Genomic DNA, 25,471 nt, shown 5'->3' with positions numbered 1-25,471 from the left:
CAGAAATGGCTAAAAAGAAGAGGAAAAGAGGGAAAAACGAGGAGGAGGAGAGGAAGCGGCGGCTCCTGCAGCTGAGGGCCGGATTATCATCCAGGCAATTACAGAGCGAGGCTGCCGGGGCGCAGCGGGCTTGTTAGGGAAGTGGGGGACAGCGGTTACAGCTGTTAGCACGGGGGAGGGGGGGAGAGGGGAGGGGGCTGGAGGAGCAGGAAGGTGAAGAGGAGGGGGGAGGGAGGGAAGGGGGACGGGAGCTGGAGGAGGGGAGGGAGGGAGAAGGTGGAGAGCGAGGGGGAGGGGCTGTAGGAGGGGGAGGGAGGGGAGGGGGAGGGGAGGGGGAGAGCAGGAAAAGAGAAAGGAAGAGGGAGGGGCAAAGGGGGGAGGAGAGAAGGAGGGGAGGGCAGGAATGAGGAAGGAGGGAAGGGGGGGAGGGAGGGGAGGGGGAGGAGATTGGGGGGAGGGGAGGGAATGAAGAGGAGGAGGGAGGGAGGGAGGGGAGGGCACGGAGGGAGGCAGGGGGGCTCCGAGCTGACTGCCATCTCCTTAAAGAGCATCAAATCCCATTTTCCTTCCCAGCGGGGGGAAACTGAGGCGGAGAGGCACGTGGCAGCTCTACCCGGCGGCCGCCTCTCCCTGGCCCCACAGCGCTGCACCCTCCCCTCCGGGCCCTGGCTGAACCACCCCCCCAAGCACCCCCACCGGGGCAGTGAGCCCCCCCTGGCGCCAGCCCAGGGGCTGGGGGGCCTCGAGCGCTGCCGGCCCCTTCCTTCCCGCCTCGGGGGCCCCGGTCTTCCCGCAGGGCAGGGTCTCCCTGTGCGGGGGACTCTGAGCCGCCTCCGTCTGCGCCCGGGACCCCCTTCTCCGCCTGCGTCCACACAGCAAACCTGCGCGGGACCCCACGGGCCTGGGAGCCACTCACCTCCGGAGCCTCCGGGAACCTCAGTCTCCTCATCTGGGCAGTGGGATCATCGGCGTCACTGCGGCAGAGCAGGTGCCAGGGGACGAGGTGGCGGGGGGGAAGGGACAGGGCTCCGTGGGGTGCCGAGACCCCCGCCCCCTCCCCGGCAGGGAGGGAGGACTGAACAAAGGAGAAGGGCTGTTTCCTTCCTGGACAGGGTGACTCACCTGCCGCCCAGGAGCAAACAAGGCCCCTCCCCCACCCGGCCCCCCAGCGCGGGGTGGGGGGGCTCGGGTCCCACTCACGGCGGCGACGCTGCCCTTCAGTGGGGGACTCCAGGGGCCACCGGGGACCCTCCCCAGGGAGAGAACGCCCAGCCCCTCCCGGCCTGCCTTTGATCCCCTCGCTCCCACCTTTATCTCCTGGAGCCCCGAAACAAAGACATCCTCAGCGCAGGCCCTGAGGCCCCCCCCCCCCCCCCCCGACCAGATGAGAAGTCTTTTCACCCCTTGCCCTTACCTACCTGGCCCGAACTCCTACACATCCTACAAAACCCAGCCTCACACATCGCCTGCCTCCAGGAAGGCTCCCCACCCTGAGCCCTGACCTCGGGGTGGGTGGGGGGTCTTTGTCCTCACGCTTGGAAGCTCCGGAAGGACCCCTGGCTTTTCGGGAGTGGGGAACTTGGTTAAATGTGGGGGAACGGCCCAGTCCCCGTGCCCACAGGGGGCTTTTGCGGGCCGAGGCGACGTCAGTCCCTCCGCGTCCCCGGGAAAGCTGCCCCGGCCCCCTCTCCCCGCAGGGGACGCTGGCCCCCCTTTCCCGCTTCCAGGCTCGGCGAAAGGGCGCGGGTGTGTCCAGACAAATGGCGCGTTAATGGGCCGCCCTGCCCACGCGGGCGAGGCCACCCAGCCGGATGCGGCGGGGGCCCAGGGCGGGGGCTCCTGGGACCGTCCCCGGGTCTGGGAAGGGGGCCTGGGGGCTCCACCCCGGCCGCCGCTGGGTTGGGGGGGGCTCGCCCAGGCTTGTCCCTGCCGCGGGCGCCCAGGGCCGGGACTTTTGGGGTCCAGGTTTGGGTCCCTTGTGGACCCCCGCCGCGGGCTTGCTGGGGCACTGCCTAGTGGGTGGGGGGGGACCCCGGCACCCCCGCTGCGGCCTCGGGGGATCCGGGCAGCCCCCGCCTCTGCGAGTGGGCTCGGCGAGCTCATCTCCTCTCTTTACATTCGTAGCTGTCCGAGGGGCCTCCCCGCGGGGAAGGGCGCGGAAGGCGCTCGCGCGCGCTGTGGCCGGGGGTCGGGGCGCGCGGGCGGCCGGGGGACCCCGCTCAGCCGCGGCGGGCGCGGGAACCCCGAGGCGCGGGCGGCGGCTGGGGCCCCTGGCGAGCGCCGCGCCCGACGCGGGTTTCGTTGCGCCCGGGGAGAGCGCGGCCTCCAGCGGCTGCGGCCCCGCCCGGGCAGCGGGAGTGGGTGTGCGGGGTGGGGGGCGTCCTCCGAGCCCCCCCACCGCTCCCCCAGGCCCCCTGCCGCAGAGGCTGCAGCCCAGCCGGGCCTGGCCTCAGTTTCCCCGCAAGGCGGACGCCGGCTTCCCTCTTTGGCGCAGGGAGTGGAGAGCGAGAGAGGAGGGGTCCCGGCGGCGGCGGGGTGGGCGTTCGTGACCCCAGGCCAGTCTGGCTGCGCCTCAGACGGGGCCCCACCGCTGGCCTTCCCGTTCCTCCAGTCTCGGCGCCCCGAAAGCAGGCGGAGGGGAGGAGGGGAGGGACAGACCTCGGGCGCCGGCCCCGACCTTCCCTTCCCCCCTCCCCAGCTCCTCCGAGTCACTCTCCAGATGGGGAAACTGAGGCCCGAGCCGGGCGGCGGGACCGAGGCCCCGCGCGGCCCGTGCGCCCCAGCCCCTGGGGCCCCCCCTCCCCTGAGTCGTGGGGGGAGGAGCTCCCTCCTCCGCGGAGCTTCTCAGAACTGCGGGGCCGGCGCAGGCCGCGCGGCTGCGGGAAGGAGCCCGGGGGCGCGGGGTCCCGGGGCCGCGCTCCCCCCTGGCGCCCCGGGGGCCGCCGCGCAAACCAGCGCCGTGTTTGCCGAGAGCGCGGCGGGCGGCGCGGCCCGAGAGCGACGGGGATTCGATGGAGCCGCGCGCGGCGGGGGGCGCCCGGGCCCAAGCGGGCGCGGGATCGATGGCGCGCAGCTGTCACCCGCGCGCCCGCCGCGCCCCCAGAGGGCCGGGCCCGCCCCGGCCAGCCAGGGCGATGCCCTAACTTCGTGGCGGTCGCCGGGGAACATCCCGCGCCCCACGCGCCGTGGGTGGAACCGACTCCCACCGAGCATGCGCCCGGCCCGGGACCCCCGCCTGAGTCCCTGAGCCCCCCGCGGGGGAAAAGCTCCCCTCGAGCCCCAAACAATTTGGAATAAAGTCCCCCGGCCTCGCCTGAACGAAGGGTGCAGGCCGGGATTGGGGCGCCTGAGCGTTTGGGGGGCTGGGAGAGAGGGCCCAGCGCTGGGGTCTGAGGATCCGGCCGGACTGGAGGGGATCTTTAAGGTTCACCATTGATTAAACTCCCCCTCCCAGAAAACGGGGGCTGGGGCAGCGACAGGAGATGAACATTTCCGTGGGAGACCAATCCAGTAGCCAATTGGCTGCCCCCCGTGGAGGGACCTGGGGGAGGCGGGGAAGGGGAAACTTTGCCTGTCTAGCCCCCCAATATTTTTAGTAGCAATGGGGGAGCTGAGAACAACAGGAAACGTGGTGTTTGCAAGAAGAGGGGAGGGCGGAGCCACTGAGGAAGGCGGCGTCACCCCAGCTGGCTGCAGCGGGAGTCGGTGGTGTGGCCCGGGCAGGGAGGCCTTGCCCGGGGATCCTGGGCGCCAAGGAGCCCTGGAGGCCCAGCAGCCAGTGGGACATGGAGGCCACGCTCTTGGCCCTGGCTCAGCACAGAGAGGGCAAGCCCCGGGCCCTGGGCGGCCCAGCGCGGGCCCACATCCCCCGAGGTGCAGGCGCAGGCCAAACGCGTTTTCCAAGAGGGGATATCAAGGCTCCAGGGCTCGGGGGGGTCGTGGTCAAGGTCCTGGCGGGGGGCGGGGATGGGGCGCCCTGCCCCGCTCCAGCTCGCCCTTCTTCATTCCGCCATTTACCTAATGACCCAAGATCGATCGGGCCGGCGGCGCGCCCCCGTGGCCGGCTCCACTCTACTAATTACTAAAAGGCCGCTGGTGGGAGAAGAAGGCTGGGGGGCCCCAAGGGGCCACGCTCCCCCTCTGTGGGCCCGTCTCCCAATCGGAGCAGGAAGCGAGGTCCCCGTCCCTGGGGGAATCCAAGTTCCAGCCGGCCTGGGGGGGTGGAGGGGGCACCTGGCGCAGGGGGGTCAGGCGGGGCGCGGTGGCCCCTTCCGAGCTCTGGAGTCACCTTGAGGCGTCCAGAGGCAGCGGGGGGAGGGCGGGCCGGGCCCCTTCCCCCCACCTCCTTCCCTTCAGAATGGACGCTTTCCCCCATCACCAAAGCCACGCGCGTTACCAGCCTGAAAATGATCACGGGGCTGGAAGAGACAGATGAAGAAGGAAGCCAGCGCTGGCTCGGGCCTGGCCCCCCCGGGGACCCGGGTGGCATCTGCGGGGGGGGGGGTATTTCCTGCCCCCAGAGGCCCCCGTCCTGGGCGCCCGGCCCCGCCCGCTCTGTTTTCTGGAGCCCAGGATGCTCTCGTTTTATGACCGGTGATTGATTTTTAGATCCCATGATTATTTTTAATGATCTGTGATTGTTGGAGGGTGGCATTCGGGGACCGGCGCAGCCAGCACCCTGCTCCCCCCCCCAAACTCAGAATCTGCCCTGGGGAGAGGGGCCCCGAGGTCCCCGGACACGGCGCGCCCTCGCCTGCTTCCCACCTGGAGGACGGGTGTAACGGAGCACCCGCCAAACCTTGCAAAACACACAGAGGGGGGCGCGAGCGGCCGAGCCCGGGGGCTGGGGGTGGGGGCTAGCGCTCAGCAGAACCGGCGAAGGAGGGGCAGCCCTGAACCCCCACTCTTGGCTTGAGGCTGATGGAAAATGGGGGGTGTGACGCTCCCGCTCCGGGGCTGCACCTGGTAAACAGTAGGTGCTTCGTACGTGCTGACTGCGAAGTACCGAGTGCCCACAGGAGTCCCCGTGGCCCTACCCCATCCCAGGACTTGGGTCGGGCCTTTCTATCTGGCCCCCAAAGCTGGGGATTGGGGTCCTCCGGGCCCCCCATGCCCTCCACTCCTGGACAGGTTCCCTCCCTGCCGCTGAGCGGTCGGGGAAGCTGCCCTGGGGCCCTGAGCTGGGGCGCGCTGGGAGGCGCCTCGCCCCGTCTGGGATGGCACCCCGAGTCAAGATGGGGCGGGGGCTGCCCAGATGGCTTGGGGGCAGGGGATTGGCACCTTGTGTGGGCGTCCCCTCCCTGCTCGGCTGGGAGACTCCCGTCCCTGGAAAATGGCGAGGCTACCTGCTGGGCGGGTGGATCTGGGCAGGAGGGGAGGGGGCTGAGCTTGGGGGTCCCGCTGAGGCTCTGGGCCCAGGGGAGGGCCCCTCTGGGATCTGGCCACTCGGACACCCCCCCCCCCATTTCTGTATCTTACTTGGCTGGAGGGACCTTGTCACGAGGGGGCTCTCTGACTGTGGGAAGCCCCCCATTTGTGCCACTTCCTGGGAATCCCTGGGCCTCACCTGTCTCCAGGTGGAGGGGAGAAGGAGCCCCCTGCCCCCTCCCCAAGAAGCAGCCTCAAGGCAGGGAGGAGTTTGCAGGGGGGGGGGCTTCTGGGGACACAGGCGGGGGCCTGCCTGGGCTGGAGGGGTGCAGGGGCTCTCTGCGGGTCTTCCCGAGCTTCTTTTGCACTGGGGCTGGAGGGGAGAGATGGGTGGGAGGGGTCTTGGGCGCCCTGAGGCCAGACTTTCTGTGGTACAACCGGGGAAACTGAGGTCCACCTTGGATTGGGACCCCTGGGGCTAACGTAGGCCCTGACCCACTCGAGCTCCCCCAGTGCCCTCTCCACGCAGAAGTCTGTGAGGGGCCGGAGGCGGCGGAGGGGACCCACCTCTCCGGGATCTGTGACTGGGCCAGCCACCCTCCCGCGCCCGCCCTGGAGATGGCCAGCAGGGAGGTCGCGGCTGCGGCTGCGGGCACACCGTCCTGGGGCCCGCGCCCCGCCGTCCCCGCCCAAGGAGGGCCGGGTGGGCGGCAGGAGCCCCCCCCCCCCCGAGTCTGGCGGCCGCGGGGCCAGCCGGGCGCTCCGGGGCCGGGGCGGGAGCAGAGCGCGGCGGCGGGAGGCGGCGCGGGGGCGGTGGGCGGGGGCGCTGACGTCAGGCCGGGGCCCGGGCGCAGGCGGCCGCCTCCCCGCCACATCCTGGTGGCCGCGCTCGCAGCCGGGCCGCGCCGTGCGCCGCGCAGCCAGCGGGGAGCGGGCGGGGGCCATGCGGCGGGCCTGAGCGCGCGGGGCCGGCGCCGGGGAGCGGGCGGGCGGGCGGCCGAGCATGGAGCTGAGCCTCGAGAGCCTGGGGGGCCTGCACGGCGTGGCCCACGCGCCCGCGGGCGAGCTGCTGAGCCCGGGCCACGCGCGCTCGGCGGCGGCGCAGCACCGCGGCCTGGTGGCGCCCGGGCGCCCGGGCCTGGTGGCCGGCATGGCCAGCCTGCTGGACGGCGGCGGCGGCGGCGCGGCGGCGGGGGCGCGGGCGGCGGGGGCGCGGGCGGCGGCGCCGACTTCCGCGGGGAGCTGGCGGGCCCCCTGCACCCGGCCATGGGGCATGGCCTGCGAGGCGCCCGGCCTGGGCGGCACCTACACGACGCTCACGCCCCTGCAGCACCTGCCGCCCGCTCGCCGCCGTGGCCGACAAGTTCCACCAGCACGCGGCGGCCGCGGCCGTGGCCGGGGCGCACGGCGGCCCACCCGCACACAGCACCCGCACCCGGCCGCCGCGCCGCCCCCGCCGCCCCCGCCGCAGCGCCTGGCGGCCAGCGTGAGCGGCAGCTTCACCCTCATGCGCGACGAGCGCGCCGCGCTCGCCTCACGTGGGCCACCTCCTACGCGCCCTACGGCAAGGAGCTGCCCGCCATGGGGTCGCCGCTGTCGCCGCTGCCCAGCGCGCTGCCGCCGGCGCTGCACGGCGCCCCGCAGCCGCCGCCGCCGCCGCCGCCGCCCCCGCCGCTGGCCGCCTACGGCGCGCCCGGCCACCTGGCCGGGGACAAGCTGCTGCCGCCCGCCGCCTTCGAGCCCGCACGCCGCGCTGCTGGGGCGCGCCGAGGACGCGCTGGCCCGCGGGCCTGCCGGGCGGCGGCGGCGGGCGGCGGGCGGCGGGGGCGCCGCGGGGCTGCTGGCGCCGCTGGGCGGGCTGGCGGCGGCCGGGGCGCACGGGCCGCACGCGGGCGGCGGCGGGGCGGGCGCGGGCGGCGGCGGCCCCGGCGCGGGCGCGGCGGCCGAGGAGATCAACACCAAGGAGGTGGCGCAGCGCATCACGGCCGAGCTGAAGCGCTACAGCATCCCGCAGGGCCATCTTCGCGCAGCGCATCCTGTGCCGCTCGCAGGGCACCCTCTCCGACCTGCTGCGCAACCCCAAGCCCTGGAGCAAGCTCAAGTCGGGCCGCGAGACCTTCCGCAGGATGTGGAAGTGGCTGCAGGAGCCCGAGTTCCAGCGCATGTCGGCGCTTCGCCTCGCAGGTAGGAGCGCGCCGCGCGCGGCCCAGCCCGGGGCTCCCCAGCGCCGAGCGCGGTGGCGGCGGGCGTCCCGGGACCCGCCCCCCCACACAGCCGGGCCAACCCCCGGTGCCCATGCGGGACACTAGAGCGCGACCTGCGCCCCCGCCGCTGCCGGTACCGTCGCCCACGGGGAGAAGGCGGGCTGTGCCATCGCGCCCCCACGGCGGCCGCCCCGGCCGCTCCCGGACCTGCTCTGGCTGCCCCGGCCCCCCGGGAGCGGCTGGAAGGGGCCCGGCCGCGCCGCCGCGCCGCCCCGGGGCAGCTCGTTGTGTGCGCGCGCGCGATGACGGAGGGGTCTGCGGGGTCCCGGGAGAGGGTTGCTACACCGCTCCACGCAGAGGGCCTTTGGAGAGGGGCGGCGGCGCCTCCACCGCCCCCAGTCGTGGAGCGCCGGGCCGGTGCCCCCCCGCGCCCGCGCCGTGCCCGCGCTCAGGCCCCGGCCCCGCGCGCTTCTTTGTAGCTCGGCCCCCCGCGATCGATAGCCCGCTCCCCCCCAGCTCCGGCCGCTGGCAAAGGTCAGGGAGAGGGGGAGGGGCGGCCCGGGACCGTGGGCGCGCGCGGCCCGGAGGTCTTCCCACGCGGGGCCCCTGTCCGCCCCGCGCCTTCGCCCCCCCCCCCAGATTTCCCTCTTGTCTTTTTCCCCCACCACCTCTCTCGTGCCCGGGCCAAGTGGGATCTGTTTCTTTTCCTCTCGCTCTCTGTTTTCTCCCCCGGTTCTCCTCCTTTCTCCTTCCCTCTCTCTTCCCCTCTCTCTCCCTCTCGCAGATGCCCCGCTGGCCCCAGGGGAGCCCGCCCCCCCACCTCCCAGCGCCCTGACAGCGCCCAGGCCCACCTCCTGGGAGTCCGGGTGGGTGAGTGGGGGGGCGCAGGAGAGCCTGGCCTGGGTGGGGTCCCCTTCCCGCGCCCCCGGCCACGATGGGGAGGGGGCCGCGCGCCCCGGCCGCGGGGACAATGGCTGCAGCGGGAGCCGGATCGTGGCGTCTCAGCGCAGAGGGGCGAGTGGAGCCGGGTGGGACGGGAGGCGCCAGGAGGCGCCCCGCGGGCAGGGCGGTGGGGAGGGGCTGGGCTGGGGCCCGCCGGCCTGCGTAGCGGGGCAGGAGGGAAAGAGGGGGTACCTGGGATACTGGGGAGGGGCCCCCTGCTGCCCCCCTGTGACTGAACCGCTCCCTCCCCTGGCCTGGCGCGGCGGGACAGGCTGCACCCATGGGCAGGCCTCAGTTTCCCCCTTCTGCAGAGTAGCGGCCCGCAGCAGGGGCCTCCTCTGACCTTCTCAGCTTCTCCACTCCGGCCATCGGAAAACGAATGCCCCATCGTCGGTGGCAGGTGACAGGTGCGGAGAGAGCTTGTTGTGACGGGTAGAAGCGGCTCTGTCCTGCTCCCCACGCCGTGGGCAAGGACAGGCTCCTGGGGAACGCTGTCACTTAGTTCCCAGCAGGCGCCCCTGCCCTGTCCTGTCACACACTGCCTGGCTCCCGAGACCCTCAGCGAATCCGGCACTGGCCTGTCTGGCAGGGCACTGGCCGCCTGTGTTTTGGAAACGTGGAGCCCGCCCGTGTGTACTCTCATGACACGCGCCGCTCTCCGTTTTCCTCACTCCGTCTCGCTTGTCCCATCAGCGGGGTTGGAATCTCACGTTTCCGGGGGGCTACACAAAAGGGCGTCGCAGGACGACAGCCCCGAGGAGAGGAGCGCAGCAGGAGCGCCCCCCCCCCCCACTGTGCCTCTGGAATCTCTTGATCCCCCCCGCACGGCCCGGCCTCCGCGCATCCCCTCCTGCCATGGGACGATCACAGATGAGGAAGGCCAGGCCGTGGTGGCCTCCCGGCGTGACCACTCCCCGCCCTCTGTGGCTGTGACCGGCACGCTTGCCAGTCTGAGCCTCAGTTTCCCCTTTTGAGAGAGGGGATTGGGAACAGTCGCGGCCTCACGAAGCGCGGGGAGGACTCCGGGCCCGTGGGAGTCGGGTGACAGGCGCGAGACCCTGGCCTGCCCCGCGCTGCCCGCGCCTGGAAGCCCTGCCCCGCCGGGCTGGCGCGCTGGGACGCCCCGGAGCGCTCCGGGCAGCGTCTACGCGCACTGCCTCGGATGTCAGAGGTGACGGGCCGGGGCTGCGGGGTAATTAGGCGCGGATGAGGCCTTTGGTTCCGGTCGCTGCGCAAATGAAAAGCGGTTAAGTGGCGGCAAATCGCTGCGGCGGGCGGGCGGGTGCATCTCCTCGCAGGGCCGCCGACCTGCTCCAGGGAAGACCGTCTCCTCGCACCACCCAAAGCGACCGCGTCCCGGGCGCGTCCCCCAGGCGCTTGGGCCGGCCCTGAGCCACCCACCGAGCACCCGGCCTGGTTCCTGGGCCAGGACACACGGTCAGGGAGGGACAGAAAGAGAGAGGAAATAGAGAACTTGAGAGACACAGAGAGAGGGGCAGGGAGAGAGGCGGAGGGTGAGGGAAATCCAAAGAGAAACGGGAAAAAGACAAAAAGAGGGAGAGAGACAAAGAGACCGGCTGGGAAGACGCAACGAGGGGCGCTTCCTGCTCACAGCTCCTGCCGGCGCAGCTCCCTCCTCCTTCCCCAACCCCCCGCAGAGTGGGGCTTCCTTTGTTTCCCCAAAGCAGAGGACAAATCCGGGCGCTCAAGGTCCGGGTTCCTGGCCCCACCGCCCTTGTGCCTGCCGGCGCTGCCTGCCTCAGTTTACCCATCTGTAACACGTGTTTGCGGGGCTGGGGTGGGGTTCCGGGGCTGGCATTGCCGGACTCCGGGTCCCGCGAGGCCAGGCACGGCCGGTCCCGCAGCCCCCCACCCCCTGCACCCCGGGTCCTCCGAGAGGGACAGCCGCCGAGCGGTCCTTGCGGGGCCCTCCCCGGCTCGTCTCAAACAGTAATTACGGGAGAGGGGCTGGGGGAGGGGCGGGGCGGGGGCGGTCGATGAATTCGAATTACCGTCTCTAATTCATCACCGCCGCCGGGTCGATAGCTCGGCCGGCCTCAGATATTGTTTAAATTGCAACTCCGGAGGAAAAGACTTTTTTGTAACTGATCAGGAAAAAAAAAACGTCCGTATATGTATATTTAATAAACTGGAAGATGGAGGCCGTTGGCGCCTCCTCCTCCCCCTGCGCAAAGCAGACGCCCCGGGTGGGGGCAGGGGACCGAGTGGGGGAAACTGAGGCAGGGAAGGCCCGGGAGCGGATGGGATGCTTCGCCTCCACGGAGAGCGGGAAGGGGGTGCTGGAGAGGTGGGGGGGGCCGAGGTCTCCCTGGGGATGTGCGGGGTGGAGGCAACTGTACCCCGGAGCCCCCAAGCCAGCCCCCCCACCTCCAGCCCCAGCGGGAGAGGAGAGGTGCAGGCTGGGGTCCCCTCCCTCCAGCCCACACACCGGGAGTGAGAGATGGAATAATCCAGAAGGACCTCTGCGGGCAGATACAGTGACGCCCCCACTGCACAGAGGCACCCGCCGAGGACGAGCAGGGAGGGCCCGCAGCCGCGAGTGGCGCAGGTTCCCGCGGGTGGCGCCTCGCTGCCCGGGGGCCAGTGGCAGGTGGGGGCGCCCCGGCCCCCTCCAGGTGGTTTTAGGCCCGTGGCCCGGAAGCTCTCCAGGCACCCCGACCTCTTGCAGGGATGCGGGGCCTTCCAAGCAGGTGACCCCGCGGGGACCAGAGCCCGCAGGCGGGGGGGGGGGAGGAGGGGGGGGCTCGGCCGCGGCAGCAGGCGGGAGGGGGCGAAGGTCACGGCCCTGCCCAGGTCAGGAGAGCTTGGGTGACCCTTGGGTGCAGAACCGCATCCTGTCGGGCCGCCGCCGCCCCGGGGTGACAGCATCCTGAGCACGCGTGAGCCCCTACCTGGGGGTCCAGGGAGGGTGGCCAGGTCCCAGCTCCCCCCGCTCCCCCTCCCAGAGGTCCAGCTGCCCCTGCCCCAAGGGCGCGGAGGGTCGGCCGCGGTCACCCGTCTTCACAGCTGAGCGCAGGCAGTGGGCTGGGGAGGCCCAGCTACCCAGGAAGTGACCAAGGCCGGCCCGTTCTCCCCCAGGCGCCCCCAATTCCTCGGCGCCTCCCCTATCAGCCATGCCCACCCTAGTCTAAACCAGCCACCCGGGTCGTCAGTCTCTTCCTCCCAGTCTCCCATCCCCTCTGCCCTCGGTCCCTGCGGCCGGAGGGACCTCTTTATGGGACCCCCTTGGGGACCCCTGCATCCCTGAGAAGCCCCTCTGGGGGCTCCGGGCCCAGCCATCGGGGTCCTCGCTCTCTCTGCTCCCGCACGGATGGCTAGTGGGTGGGAGGGGGGCTCTGAGGACGGGTCCCCTGCAGCCCCCGTGTCACCAGGGAGCCCACACTGCCTGCACCTAGATTTTAATTAAATAGGAACCCTGAGCCGTGGGTAACGGGGGAGGGGCTGGGCGCGTGCCCCTGGCGGCCCGGGAGACCCACCCACGTGACCTTGGCCAGCCCCGGGACACCTGCAGCCTCAGTTTCCCCTCAGCCAGATCGGTGGAGAGCTGCGGGTGGGGGCTAGGAAGGGGACCCTCCTCCAGCTGGAGTCTTGCGGGGTGGGTAGATGTGGGGGGTCGTGGGGGACCCGCGCAGACCTCCCGAGTCACCTGCTCAAAGCCAGATTCACGGCAGGTGGAAACAGGGACACTGGGAGAGACGTCCACGCGGACGCGCTGGGACTGCAGTGTAGACCACGGAGAGGTCAACTAGACGCCCCCGTGGGTGCTAGAAAACGCACCCTGCGGCCCGCGGCGCGCGGGCTGGAGCAGGCGCGGGGCAAGGCCTCCCGCTCGCCGAGGAGCAGCGGCGCCGCCTTCCCAGACCTGGGGGGCTGCGGCTCGACCGCGCGCCCCCAGCGGGGCCCGCAGGCTCCCTCCTCCGTCCCGCAGCCGCGGCGCGATCCTACTTGCGGGTAGCTGGGGCGTTGGGAGAGGCTCGCGCCCGCCCACGGTGCCTGGGGCGGTGCTGAGGGGGCGACCCGGGCGCCGGGACGGCGGGAGTGCGCGCGTCTCCAAGCGCCCTCGCGCGCTCACAGGCGGGTTGGAGGTAATCTGCGCCTCGGCTTCTCTTCCCCGGTGAGTGCGCGCGGCCGTGCCGGGGGAGCGGAGAGCCCAGCCGGGGCCGCGCCCCGCGTGTCGGCCCGCGCGGGTGCCACGCTCCAGGAGGCTCGCGAGCAGCCGGCACGCACATGCCCTGCGCAGCCTGGCGGGACGTGGGCGCGCGGGGTCCCGGTCCCCGCGCCATCCACACCCGCTGCCTCAGGGTCTCCAAGGCGGGCCTGGCAGCAGCCCAAAGGGCGCCCGCGGGGGTCGCCGCGCCCCCCCCCCCCGCATCCCCACCCAGGGGGCCGCCTTTGGACTCCCGGCCTTCCCCGCCGAGCGCCCGGCGGCCCCGTGGAACGCTTGGCTGCGCGCGTGGGGAGGCCGGGGTCGCAGGCTCGGGCTCTCCGGTCCTCCGCGGGGCGGATGCGGATGGCACGCGGGGAAAGGCGGGTGGAACCCGCGCCTGCGCCGGGCGGCAGCAGTGACCTTGCGCCTCCGTTTCCCCAGATGCCGAGGGAGACGGGCCGCCCCAGTCCATGTGCGCCCCGTTTCAGTAGGGAAAAGATGGAGCGTGCGGTAGGAGCTCAGCCAAAGCCGTCTCCCTCCTCCTCCATCTCCTTCTGGGTTTTTTTTTTCTCTCCAGTTCTTAAAAAATTACGCACTCTGGCCATTTTAATCATTCCTAAGTGTACAGTTCAATGGCATTAATTGCACTCACCGAGCTGCTGTCACCACTGTTTCCATAACGTCGCCCTCACGCTGGACCAAAACTCTGCACCCATTAAGCTTTAACAACTCCTCGGGCCCCCCTCCAGCCCCCCCAGAGAGGAGCGAAGTGCTTTCTGCCTCTGCGAATTTGCCTCTTCCAGATAGTTCCTGCAAGTGAGTGGGGTGATTCGTCCGTCCGGGCGCGCCTGGCTCCTCTCGCCGAGCCCCGTGTTCTAGGTTATAGGTGGGGCACGGCGTCACTCCTTTTTCTGGCCGAATAATATTCCGTATCTTGCTTTTTCGGTGAGTGACACACGTTGGCTCCATTTCAGGTTCAGATGCAGCCCACCTGCCCCCTCTGTCAGGAATCACAAGGTCTATTTCTCCTTCCAGAGAGAGGCTACTCTTGACCCGGCGAGTCCCAGCGGGAATTCTTTTCATTTTCCTTTTTTTGTTTCTCCCAACGAGACCGAGAGCCTCCGGCTGGCGCGGGTTCGCTTCCTGTCGTGCCAGCGCCTGCCCGAGCCCCTGCGCGGCGGCCGAGAGCGCGCCGAGGGCCTCCTTTCCAGCCGCCTGGCGTTCCGCGCCGTGCCGCCCCCTCCCCACCCGGCGCGCGTTTAGGCTCTTTCGCGTCCTTGGCGTTGGTGCCCACGGCTGCGGGGCCTGGGGCCTGGGCGCGGGTCACTTGGCGCCCGCGCGGGCGTGTCTGCGGGTGCTTGCCCAGAAGCGGGGGGGGGGGGGGGGGGGGGGTCAGCCCCTGCCGCGTTCAGGGCCGGGGGCCCGGAAGCCCCTCCCTCGGCGCCCGCCCCGTGTCTCATCTTTATCCAATCCATTCCCAGGTGCCGCCGCGGCGCGGGGCGTGTGTTTGCCTTCGGGTCTGAACCTGCGCGGAGGGGACCCGGACGGGGTGTCGCTGGCCCAAGCGGGAGAGCTGCCCCCCCCCGTGAGCCACCTCCAGATGGAGGGTGGCTGCGGAAACCGCGTTTCCGTGATAAGTCTCTGGAAGGCGCAGGGCTGATTGGAAACCGCGGCTATTAAAATCCCATCAGGGAAGGCCGGGTGGGGCCGCAGGCGAGGGCGGGCGGGCAGGGGGCGCCGGTGCCCCCCACCCCCAGAGCCGGGCGGCGCGGGGACACCGGGCTCGTCCCAGCCCAGCTCCCTCTCCAGCTGCCCTTTGGGGGGGCTTGGGGGACAGGCCCGCGGGGGGCGGGCAGGAGCGGCTCCGCCAAGGGCAGGCAGACGGGCACGGGGGCCCCCAGCCCTGGCCCTCCTGGCCGTGCCCGGCGCCCGGACTCCAGTCCCACGCCCACTGCCCAGGGCGTCCCCCGGGGACCTGCCGAGGGGAGAAGCCAGGTGGCATCCCCGCTGCCCAGCTCCCGGGGCGATGATCAGCGTCACTTCTGCCTCCCCCATCAGACTGTGTCCCCCAGGCCTGGGCTGCGTCCGTCTCGCTCATGCTGTCCCCAGCACAGCGTCCCCCTCGCTGGCACACGGTGGCGGAATGAAGGAAGGGCCTTCCCTCGCGGCTCGCCCACCCCGTCCAGGGAGGGACGACAGGGGCGTCTCCAAGCGCCCAGGGGGCCCGTGACGCCAGGACCGCGTCCCCGCGCGCCGGGAGTGGCGGGGTGGCGGGTGCGCAGCCCGGGCAAGGCGGGCAGCCGGGGACCCCCACTCCCCCCACGCTCAATTGCGGCGGGGATCCTGCCCGTCCCCGCCCACGCCCCTCACCCGCCACAGCCCCGCCCTGCCCGTGTCCCCTCCACGCACCCGTGCCGTGCCAGACGCAGATGGCCCCCCCATCGCCCGCCCACGGCCCCAGGCCGCTGCCCACGCGTGGCCACCCGTCTTGCTTATGGCCTCGCGACGGTCCCGGGTGGCCCCCCTTCCTGACGCGTGCACCCAAGGCTCATGCCCGCCCACGGCCGCTGGCGCACAGCCCTGCCCTGGGAAGGGTGTGGGACGCCCGCAGGGTCAGCCGGGGCTCAGCCAGGGGGTCCCCCGCGGGCACCCCACTTACCCTCAGTCGCGCACCCAGGCCACGCCGCGGGGTGGGCCTCTGGGGGAGGAAATGGGGGGCTGGGAGGGGAGGGGGAGGAGTGAGGGGGGAGGAGGAAGAGGGAGGGGGAGGAGGGGAGCGGCAGGGGCAGGAGGGGCGGGTCTCCAGATGTCACGTGCCAAGGGCGCTGGGGGCTAACGGGAAGACCCCAGGCTGACCCGCTGGCCTCCCGGACTTGCTGAGGGCCGCTGACAGGGCGCTTCCTGCTGGGGACGCCTTCTGCCCCACAACGGGCCTGTTAGTCAATCAACAAACAGCAGCCTCCTGTGGACCCATTCCTGGGTCTCAAGGCCTGTTGCAGAGCTGCCCCTGCAGGTACCCCCCAGCCACAGGGGCTCAGGGCTGCCCCAGGGGGAGGGGCGGCAGGTGGGAGGGACCCGGGGCTCCCCGGGGAGTAGAGGGAAGGGGAGGAGATGTGGCTGCTGGGCTTTGAAGGATGGGTAGGAGTTCTGGGCTGGGACAGCTCCCCTCTCCTGCCTTCGGGTTCTCCCCCCACTCCTCTCTGGCCGCTGGGGCCCTGCCCTGCGAGCAGGAGCAATTTCAGGGCCTCCCACCAAGGTGGGTCCGGAGCAGAGCCCCGTCCAGGACCCTGCCCCACCTTGGATTCCTGGAATTTTCCTGCTAACCCCCTCCCACAGCTCAGCCAGCAGGGCCACGGTCAAGTTCAACGAGCAGTTCAGGAAACTGAGGCTCAGAGCGCCTGAGGGCCCGCGGTCAACTGGTGGGCGGGACGCGGCGCTGGAGGGGTCCTGGTTTGGGGAGGGGGATGTGCAGAACCCAGGAATTCTCTAGAAAGGCAGGAGGCAGGAGGGAGAGAAGGAGCTGTTGGGGCCAGTCCCAGGGGTCCCAAAGTGAAGCGCTGAATTGGAGGAACCCCCCCCCCCAATTCCCCTCCCGCTCCCAAAGACCCCCTGCCCAGCCGCCTTCCCCCTCCCCCCCGGACCCGCCCGGCTGGGGAGGGGTCGGCTGCCCTCTGCCGGACGCCGGGGGAACTGCAGGAGACGGGGCGGCCTCGTCGCCCTGCGCCTCGCCTTGCGGGGTCCGCAGCCCCCCGGCGCCTCCGAGCCCAGGGAGCCAAACCCCGGCCCTGCTGGCGCTGGGGAGGGCGGGGAGGCTGGGGGGCCGCCGCGGGGGCTGGGAAGCCCGGCGCCGCGGAAAGGGCCGCGGTCGTAGTGCCCCCAGGGTCTTCTCTGGTTTCCCCCCTGGGGGACCCCAGGAGCCAGCTTCCACCCCTGTCATAAAAATCGGGACCTTCACTCGCTGGGTGGGTTGGGTAAGTCAAGTCAGGGTGCGAAAAAATAAAAGCAGAGGGGGCGGGAGAGGAAGGAAGCCAGCGTTAAATTGGGGGGACTGCGGAGGAGATACAGGGGGCTGGGAAGACGCGTGGGGAAACAGCCTTCAGCGCAGTGCAAAGGCCCTGGGGCAGGGCCGTGCCTGGGAGGGGCCACTGCGGCTGGAGAGCAGCGAGCTGAGCGAGGGGCACGGGTGCGAGATAGGAGCAGAGAGGGGCCTGGTGGGAGGGGCAGGGCGGGAGCGGGGGGGGGGGGGGCACAGGCTGCTGACCCGCCCTGGGCGCTGTTTGACGGGGGCATTGCTCTGGCCCCAGGGTCCCAGGTGACAGAGGCCGGGGGCCGCTCTGGGACCCCCCCAGCAGTCTCCCCAGCGGTGGGTGTGGGGGGGTCCGAGCCCCCTCCCCTGGCCCTGGGCCCCCGCCTCCCTGCCCAGGGCACGGCCGGGTGGGTGCCTCCGGGAGGGGGCTCCGCGGTGCCGATGGGGAGCTGGAGGAGGTGACGGGGAGGTGAAGGAAACGGGGGGGGGGGCTAGGAAAGCAGAGGGAGGGGGAGGTGGTGAAGAGGGGGGTGCTGTTTGGGTGGTGGAAGCCGGGGCGGCAGAGGCGACGGTAGGCGGCGGTCGTGGTGGGGCGGAGGGGGCGGGCGGCGGAGGCGATGCAGGGGGAGCGATGGTGGGGGGAGCGGGACTGGCGGTGGGGGAGGTGGGGGGAGGCTGGGAGGGTGGTGGTGATGGAGCAGATGCAGGGGGGAGGGGAGGGGGTGGAACTATGCAGGTGATGGGGGTGGAGGAGCTCGAGGTGGTGGGGGTGGAAGGGGGGCGTGAGCGGAGCGGGCGGCGCAGGGTGGGCGGCGCAGGGTGGGCGGCGCAGGGTGGGCGGCGCGGCGCGCGGGCGGCGGTCCCCGCGGAGGGTGGAGGCGACCCCGCCGAGCGGGCGTACGCCCGGGGGTCCTCGCGCGCCCCCCTCCCCGCTCTGGGTCTCTCTGGGCCTCTCTGGGCCTCGACCTTCTCGTCTGTGAAGGGGGCGCGTAAGCACGACCCCGCGTTGGCGGCTGCGGCGCGGATACGAGAAGACCCCGGCCCTCAGCCCTGCGGGAGAGGTGGGGGGGCGGTGCGGGGCGCCCGGGGGGGCCCCGGGGGAGGGGGCGCGGATCGATGCGGGCCGCGCGCGGCCGTGATGAGATCGCGCGGCGGGAGCGGGCGCGGCGCCTCTTTTTGCTGCGATCGACAAAACGCGACGTTTTCCCCCCGACTCTGCTGCGCCCGGGCCCTCCCCGCGCCGGGCCTCTGGGGCCCCCGCTAGCGAGGGGGCGGCCCTCGATGGGAGGAGGGGGAGGCGCGAGGGGAGCGCCCCTTCCGCCCCCATCCCTGCCGGGACCCGCTGGGCGACCTCGGGCTAGTGGCTTGCCGTCTCTGAATCAGCGAGGAGAACGACCTCACCTTCTGACATTCCCCCGATCTAAACTATCCGAATTGAACCGTAAGGACCCGAAGCGAGAGCGTCCGGGCGCCTCTCGGCCCGGGCGGCCCTTCCGGCTTTCTGGGCAGAAATTGCCTCTTCCGGGCATAAACGTGCGCCTTCCCGCCTGAATCAGAGTGAACGAGCGCGTGGGCGACTTCCCGGGCTGGGCAGGGGGCGCTGCCGGGGCCTCAGATTCCCTCTGGGGAGAAGGGAGACCCCCACCACGGCCGGCGGGTGCCCAGGTGTCCAACAAGGGGGGCTGCCCCCAATCACGCGGCTGCGGTAACCAGTGGCGACAAATAATCACAAACTGGGCCCCTAAGGCACGGAAACTTCCGGCCTCACGGCGCCAGAGCCCAGGAGTTTGGAGTCCAGGCCCGGGCGCGCCTGCGCCTTGCTTGGCGGGGGCTGCCCGCTTCCTTTGCTTCCCTGGGTCTCGGGGTGCCGGTGGGAGCGCCCCTCTCCTTCCTCTTCTCAGGACAGGGCTCACTGGATGTTGGACCCTGCTCCAGGCGGCCTCAGCTCAGCTCCGTTTTCTCTGCAAAGACCCTATTTCCAAATGGGGCTCCAGACGGGGGCGGGGGCGGGGGCGGGGCGGGGGGCGGGACTTGAGCAGACCCTGTGGGAAGAAGTAGTTCAACCCAGCACACAGGCCCAGGCGGTTCCTTGAACGTCTTTCCAGTCTTCCTTCCTTCCTTTCTTTTTTGGAAGTACTGGGGCAAGGATTGAACCCCGGACCTCATATATGGAAATCTGGGGCTCAACCACTGAGCCACACGGGCTCCCCACAATGTTTTGGGGTTTTTTCCTAAGATGACCCCTTGTCGGTTTGCTTGGTAACTACTCGGTTTGCTTGGTAACTACTCGTCTGCTTAATGCTTTTCACTCATTGCCTGCTCGTTGTTGTTGCTGTTTTAAGATTTATTTACCTTTTCCTTTATTATTCTTATTTATTTTAATTTATCCCCTCCCCCCCCATGGTTCTCTCATCCATCTGCTCATTGTTTTGCTCACTGTCTCCAGGAGGCACCAGGACCCAAACCTGGGGCCTCCCAAAAGGGGGGCGAATGCCAAACGGCCTAAGCTACATCCGCTCCTCTGTGCTCATGTTTTTTGCTCACTGTCTGCTCGCCGTCTGTTTTTTTCTTTAGGAGGCACCGGGAACCGAAGGGACCTTCCGTGTAGGAGGCGGGCACTCAACTGCTTGAGCCACATCTGCTCCCCCCTCGAGGTGTTTCTTTAAGTGGATAAAAAATGAGCGTATTTTCTTGCTCTCTCTGTCCATCTGCCTTTGTGCACATTGGCTGCCTAACCCTGGCATTTTGCTTCACTGTCTTTCCACATCCATATCCAGGCCCACCTCAGCCCACCAGCTTCTCCATATAGTTGCAAATACACCTTCTGTTTACATCAATAATCAGGATTAACATTATCGGGTTCAGTGAAGATTGTCCACAGTGGAGCCAGCTGTAGCAGAGCCACCTAGAGTACTAGGATTGCATTTCCTTTCTTGTACAACTGTTTTTCCAGGAGTTGATAGCTGCCAATCACAAATTCTCCCCACACTCCCTGACAAAACACCAAGCCAACCCAATAGGGTTTTCCTTGCATCCTGCTCTGACCCAGGTGGGCAGACCCCATGTCCTTTTACCTGGCTGTATAATATTCCACACTTCATACTTTTCATGGGCACTTGCATTGTTTCCAGTCTTTGTTGCTAACTGGACTGCAGTGCAATCTTGCCCATACATTATTTTCTATGTATATCGGATTATCTGTGGGGTAAGTTCCAGAAGAGGGGTCGCTGGGTCAAAGGGAAAATGTGCATGCAATTTTGCCTGATCTTGCCAGGCTCCCCCGCAGAGGGGTGTGCCATTTTGACCTCCAGCCAGTGGGAGGTGAGAGCGCCTGGCTCCCTGCAGCCTCACCGTTCCAAGGGTGTTATCAAACCTTTACATTTTTGCTGATCCGAGGGGTGAGAAATTACCTCTATGTAGTTTTTTTCCCCAAAAGCTTCCCTTGCTCCTGATTTTTTTTTAATTAGAGAAGTTGTAAATTTGCAGAAAAATCATGCAGAAAATACAGAGTTCCCGTAGACACCCTCTATTATATTATTAACACCTTGCATTAGTGTGGTTCGTTAGTTAAAACTGTTGAAAGAATACTATAATTTTACTATTAACTCCAGTCTACAGTCTCTGTACAGTGTTTTTTTTTCTTACAGTGTAGTTTCAGTTCTATTTTTCGTATTATGAGTGAGGTCAAATATATTTTCAAATGTGTTACTGAAACAGCTATTTGTATTTCTTTCTCTGTAAAGCTGCATTTTGTCTTCTCTAACCATTTATCTATTTGTTGGCTGCAAGTACCCAGTTTAAAAAGCCAAATAGCACTATAATTTATAATGAAAAAGCCCTCATGGCACACCAGCCCATCGCCCCCTCCCCAGGGGCAATCGCTGTCAGTCCTTCTAGCTTTTCTCTTCATATTTACCCCTGGATTTCTAAACAATGTGCTTATACCAGTATTTTTAAAAATACACTTTAGCTCTCATCTTTTGGCTACAATGGAAGGAGGATACTTAGCTCTCACCTGCCCGTCCTGCTGTTCTCCTCTGTCAGCTTCTCAGTATAGTTGCAAATACAGTCTTTGGCAGAAATCAATATTTACTATTCGTGTGTTATGTTCAGTGAATAGCACCCACAGCTGAGCCGCATAGAGTACTAGCATGGCATTTCTTTTCTTGTACAACTGTTTGTTTTTCTAGGAGTTGATAGTTGCCAATCACAAACTCTCCCCACGCACTGCAACAAGATGCAAAGCCAACACACATCTCTGGAAACCTCCTCCTCCCCAAAACTTACGGGCTGCCCTCCAGATCCTTGGTACATCCCCCCAGTTCTTCAGAGCTGTTTCCTCCTCATCGTTTGGAGAATCCCATTTTTCCTGTCTCCTAGGTTGGATCACAGTTCCTGGATTTCACTTTTTTTTTTTTTCATTTCCTCATTTGGATGGTGTACATCCCCAGTAGTTTTCTGAGAAAGGGTGCATGAGCAGTCAACTTTTGGAGATCTTGAATGCCTGGCTGCATCTTTGTTTTACTTTCATGCTTGGTGTTTGGTTGGGTATACAATTCTAGTGGAATATAATTTTCCTTCGGAATTTTGAAGGTACCCCTCCCCTGTCTTCTCATTTTTGAGCAACTCAGAGTCCCTCTGATGCTAGATCCTTCGTAGGACACCTGGCTTTCCATTCCGGAAGCTTTTAGGATTTTCTCCTTATTTCTGGTGTTCTGAAATTTCACAAGGACATGCTTTGGGGAGCGTCTGCTCCCATTCAGTAAACAGCCCTTGATGGGTTCTTTAAAACTGGACACTCATGCTCTTCAACCCTAGACTTTTTTTTTAAGATTTATTTCCCTTCCCTCCTCTCCCGCCCCCACCCTGCTGCTTTTGCTGTCTGTGTCCATTCGCTGTGTGATCTTATGTATGTATTTCTCTTTTTTGGTCTTCTCTTCTTATCTTTCTCCTCTAGGATTCAGAGGGATTCGATCCTGGGGACTTCCGATGTGGAGAGAGGTCCCCTGTCAATTGCGCCACCTCAGTTCCTGGTCTCTGCTGCGCGTCACTTGGACTCTCCCCTTCGTCTCTCTTTTTGTTGCATCATCATCTTGCTGCGTGACTCACTTGCACGGACACTGGGTTACCCTGCAGGCATTCGCGCAGGCACTTGGCTCACCGCGTGGGCACGGGCACGCTGCGCAGGCACTTTCTCTTCTTTTTCACCAGGAGATCCCAGGGATGGAACCCGGGTCCTCCCATATGGTAGGCGGAGGCCTTATCACTTGAGCCACATCCGCTTCCCCAACCCTGGATTTTTAAATTGTTCTTTTTTTTTTTTTTAATAAACTCTACTTCTCATTTCCTCTTTTTTTTTAAAGATTTATTTTATTTATTTCTCTCCCCTTCCCCCCATTGTCTGCTCTCTGTGTCCATTCACGGTGTGTTCTTCTGTGTCTGCTTGCATTATATGGCAGCACTGGGAAATTGAGTCTCTTTTCGTTGCATCATCTGCTGCATCACTCCTGGACGATCTGCGCTTTTTTCACACGGGGCGCCTGTCCTTGCAGGTCACAGTCCTTGTGCACGGGGCACCCCTACACGGGGGCGTCCCTGCGTGGCACAGCACTCGTTGCACATGGCAACGCTGCATGTGGGCCAGCTCCACACGGGTCAGGAGGCCCTGGGTTTAAACCCTGGATCCTCCGTATAGTAGGTGGATGCGCTATCAGTAGAGCCACGTCCACTTCCCTCCTCTTTTTGAATCACCTCTTGGTCAGCTGTCAGATCTGCTTAATTATTGTCATCTTTCTCTAGTTTTCCATCTTGGCTTCTACTTTGTTCTGTTTTCTGGGATATTTGCTTAACTTTATCTTCCAAGCCTTACATTGAATTGCTTTAGTCCTGATATTGTACATTTAAATTAGAAATTATTCAGATATATTTAAATTCTATTAATTGTCCTTTTTTTTTCTTACAGTATCCTGTTCTTGTTTCATGGATGCAATATCCTTCTCTTTCTACTCTGAGAATGTGAATTATCGTTTGGGAGCTTTTCTTCTACTTTTTGCTTTGCCTGTATCTTCTGAGTTCATCTGCCTCCCCTCCCTCCACCATTTTTCTCTTTTGTTCTCTCTCTCATTTTTTTTTTTTCCAGGTACTGGGGCTGGGGACTGAGCCCTGGACTCAGGTGCTCAACCACTGAACGCTGAGTTGGTTTTCTTTTGTTTACTTGTTTTGCTTGTTGTGGTTTTTTTTTTGTTTTTTTTTTTAAGAGGCCCTGGGATTGAACCCGGGACCTCCCATGTGGGAAGCAGCCCCTCAACCGCTTGAACCACATTTGCTCCCCTCTTCTCTATTAAAAGAGGCACTCCTAAAATATCTGGGGACCCTCGACCATCACTCTTACTCAAGCATACAACCTGCAGCTGTCGCTTAGAAGCTCTGCGTGGCCCTGGCCAGAGGGAGGCAGCGGGAGTGGGATGGCGTCAGCTCACACACTGCATGTGTCCACCGACTGCCCCCGAGCAGGGGTCGCAGCGTAGAGTGTTCATTTACTTTGCAGATGTGTGTGAACATTGATCTGGCATTCTCTCTGGTCCGGACTGTTCTGGGACCAAAAGAGCAAGCTCGGTGTGCGACCTCAGCAGGCTGCCAGGGCTGGCACAGAGGAGGGGCTGGCAGAGGGGGCCTGCTGGGGCAGCGCAAACCACGGGCGCATGTGGGGTGGCAGGGTATTTGGGGCAGGGGGCTCAGGAGGAGGCTGGATGGGGCAGAATCTCCATCACCCCTGGCTGGGGGCTGGGAGAGAAAGTGAGAGTCCAGTAGAATTCTCTAGAATTCTCTCTGATGGCCCAGACCTCCTCCCAGCTCCCGGGACAAAGTGGCCAACCGTGGCCACTGAAGCCCACCATTTCCATCCACTGTCCCCCACTGCATCGAGGGGAGGGGGTTCCCTTTGAACCCCAGCCTTCAGTCCTGCCCCACCCCCCACCCCCCAAGCTGTGGCCGTTTTGTCCTTGGCAAGCACCTGCTGGCCGTGCGGCAGCGTCCTGCAGCCTTTAGCGCTGCTCCCCGCTGGGTGGTCCGAGGGGAAGGGCTGCCTGCTCCCCAGGAGAAGGAGGGGTGCGCCCCCACCTTCATCTCCTCCTCCAAGGCCCCCTCCTCAGGTCTTCCCAGCTCCAGAGAGTTCCTGGGGTGCTTGGGGGAGGCCAGGTGTCGTTCTCCACCTGCAGGGGAGGGCTGAGGCTACGGCGAGGGGCGGGGCCAACCTGGATGACGTCATGGAGAAAGGGGGCGGGAGGGGGTGCTGACCAGGCCTGCGAAGGTGCTCACTCTCTGTCCCCTTCTTTATCCCCCCCCACCCCCGACCTTCTGCCCTCCCTCCCCGTCCATTCGCTGGTTGTTTTTTCCACCTTTTTGCTCCCTCCTGGTTCTCTCTGTCCCCCTTCCCTCGACATTTCTGTGTTTTTCTCTTCTCCATCTGTCTCTCCGTCCGTCTTTCCGTGTCTCACTCTATCCATGGCCCCGGAACTGCCTCGTCTCTCTGCTTTGGGCTCTGTCCTCCCTCCCCCTGCCGTGCTTCTCCATCTGTGTCTCGGGCTGTGCCCCCTGCCTGCCTTTCCCGTTCCCCCCGCGCGGTGGCGCTGCCTCCCGCTCGCCCGCGCGCGCCGCCCGCCGCTCGCCCGCAGCCTGCAAGCGCAAGGAGCAGGAGCAGCAGAAGGAGCGCGCGCTGCAGCCCAAGAAGCAGCGCCTGGTGTTCACCGACCTGCAGCGGCGCACGCTGATCGCCATCTTCAAGGAGAACAAGCGGCCGTCGAAGGAGATGCAGGTCACCATCTCGCAGCAGCTGGGCCTCGAGCTCAACACCGTGAGCAATTTCTTCATGAACGCGCGGCGCCGCTGCATGAACCGCTGGGCCGAGGAGCCCGGCGCGGCCCCCGGGGGCCCCGCCGGCGCCGCCGCCGCCACCTTCTCCAAGGCCTGAGGCGCCCCCGGCCGGCGCCCCGCGCCCTCCCTGCCGCGACGCAGCCCGCCCCCTTCGCCCCGCCCCCCTGGCTCGGAGACCCGCCCCCCCACGCCCAGGGAGGGGACGTGGCACAGCCCCCAGCCCAAGTGCACAAAAAAGGGTCCCCCCCCCCCCCCGCTCCTCCCAGTCTCCTCCAGGCCAAAGGGAGCCCTCCACCCCCGCAGAGGGGAGGGGGTGACAGAAAGGGGGTCCTTTCCCCAGTCCCCTCTCAATTCAGGACGCCCAGGGGTCCTCTTGAGGAGAGCCAGGGCTCACTGTGTGTCCCCTAAAGCGGGTCAAGAAGCACATTCTAGAATTATAAACCGGGTATTTAAAAAGGGGATTTTAAGAATAAATACCCCCTCCTTTGCCAGACCCCTCCTCCCAAAACGAAGCCCCTTCTGAAGTCGCCAAAACCTCGGTCAAGCTGGATCCTTACAGCGCCAACCCCTCTCCCCACCCCAAGACCCAGCCCAGAACTGCGCTGCCCCCTCCCAGCGGCCAGGGCTCCTCGTGCCAAGAATTGCCTGCCTTAAAGTCTGGAGAGGGGCCGGCAGCGGCCGCCACCCAGCACCCACAGGCGAGCACCCTCTCCCACCCCCATCCCAGGCCGGAGGGGACGGCGAGCTCAAACATGCGGGTAAATTGCAGACGCCTCCCCGTCCCTGTCCGTCCCTCTGTTGAGTTCACTTGTAGTTCACTTTACCTTTAGACACCTTGATGATGACATGCAGGGAGAGACACAAGCCAGGAAACAGAAGAAAACTTCCAGA

At 66.5% G+C, this 25,471-nt stretch overlaps 1 protein-coding gene across 1 annotated transcript; it reads left to right on the top strand.

The window, feature by feature from the left end:
• The first annotated feature begins 6,370 nt into the window (after positions 1-6,370).
• ONECUT3 (one cut homeobox 3) lies at positions 6,371-24,677 on the top strand. Its single transcript, XM_058282160.1, is given in 9 exon segments — positions 6,371-6,550; positions 6,553-6,636; positions 6,638-6,706; positions 6,708-6,789; positions 6,792-6,910; positions 6,913-7,107; positions 7,109-7,381; positions 7,383-7,551; positions 24,382-24,677. Coding segments are annotated over 9 exon segments (1,467 nt in total).
• The last annotated feature ends 794 nt before the right edge of the window (positions 24,678-25,471 follow it).

This window comes from Dasypus novemcinctus, chromosome 19 (genome assembly GCF_030445035.2).
Source record: "Dasypus novemcinctus isolate mDasNov1 chromosome 19, mDasNov1.1.hap2, whole genome shotgun sequence".
Lineage (NCBI taxonomy): Eukaryota > Metazoa > Chordata > Mammalia > Cingulata > Dasypodidae > Dasypus > Dasypus novemcinctus.
Note: the sequence above shows the minus strand (reverse complement) of the source record. Positions and strands in the feature narration are given on the sequence as shown.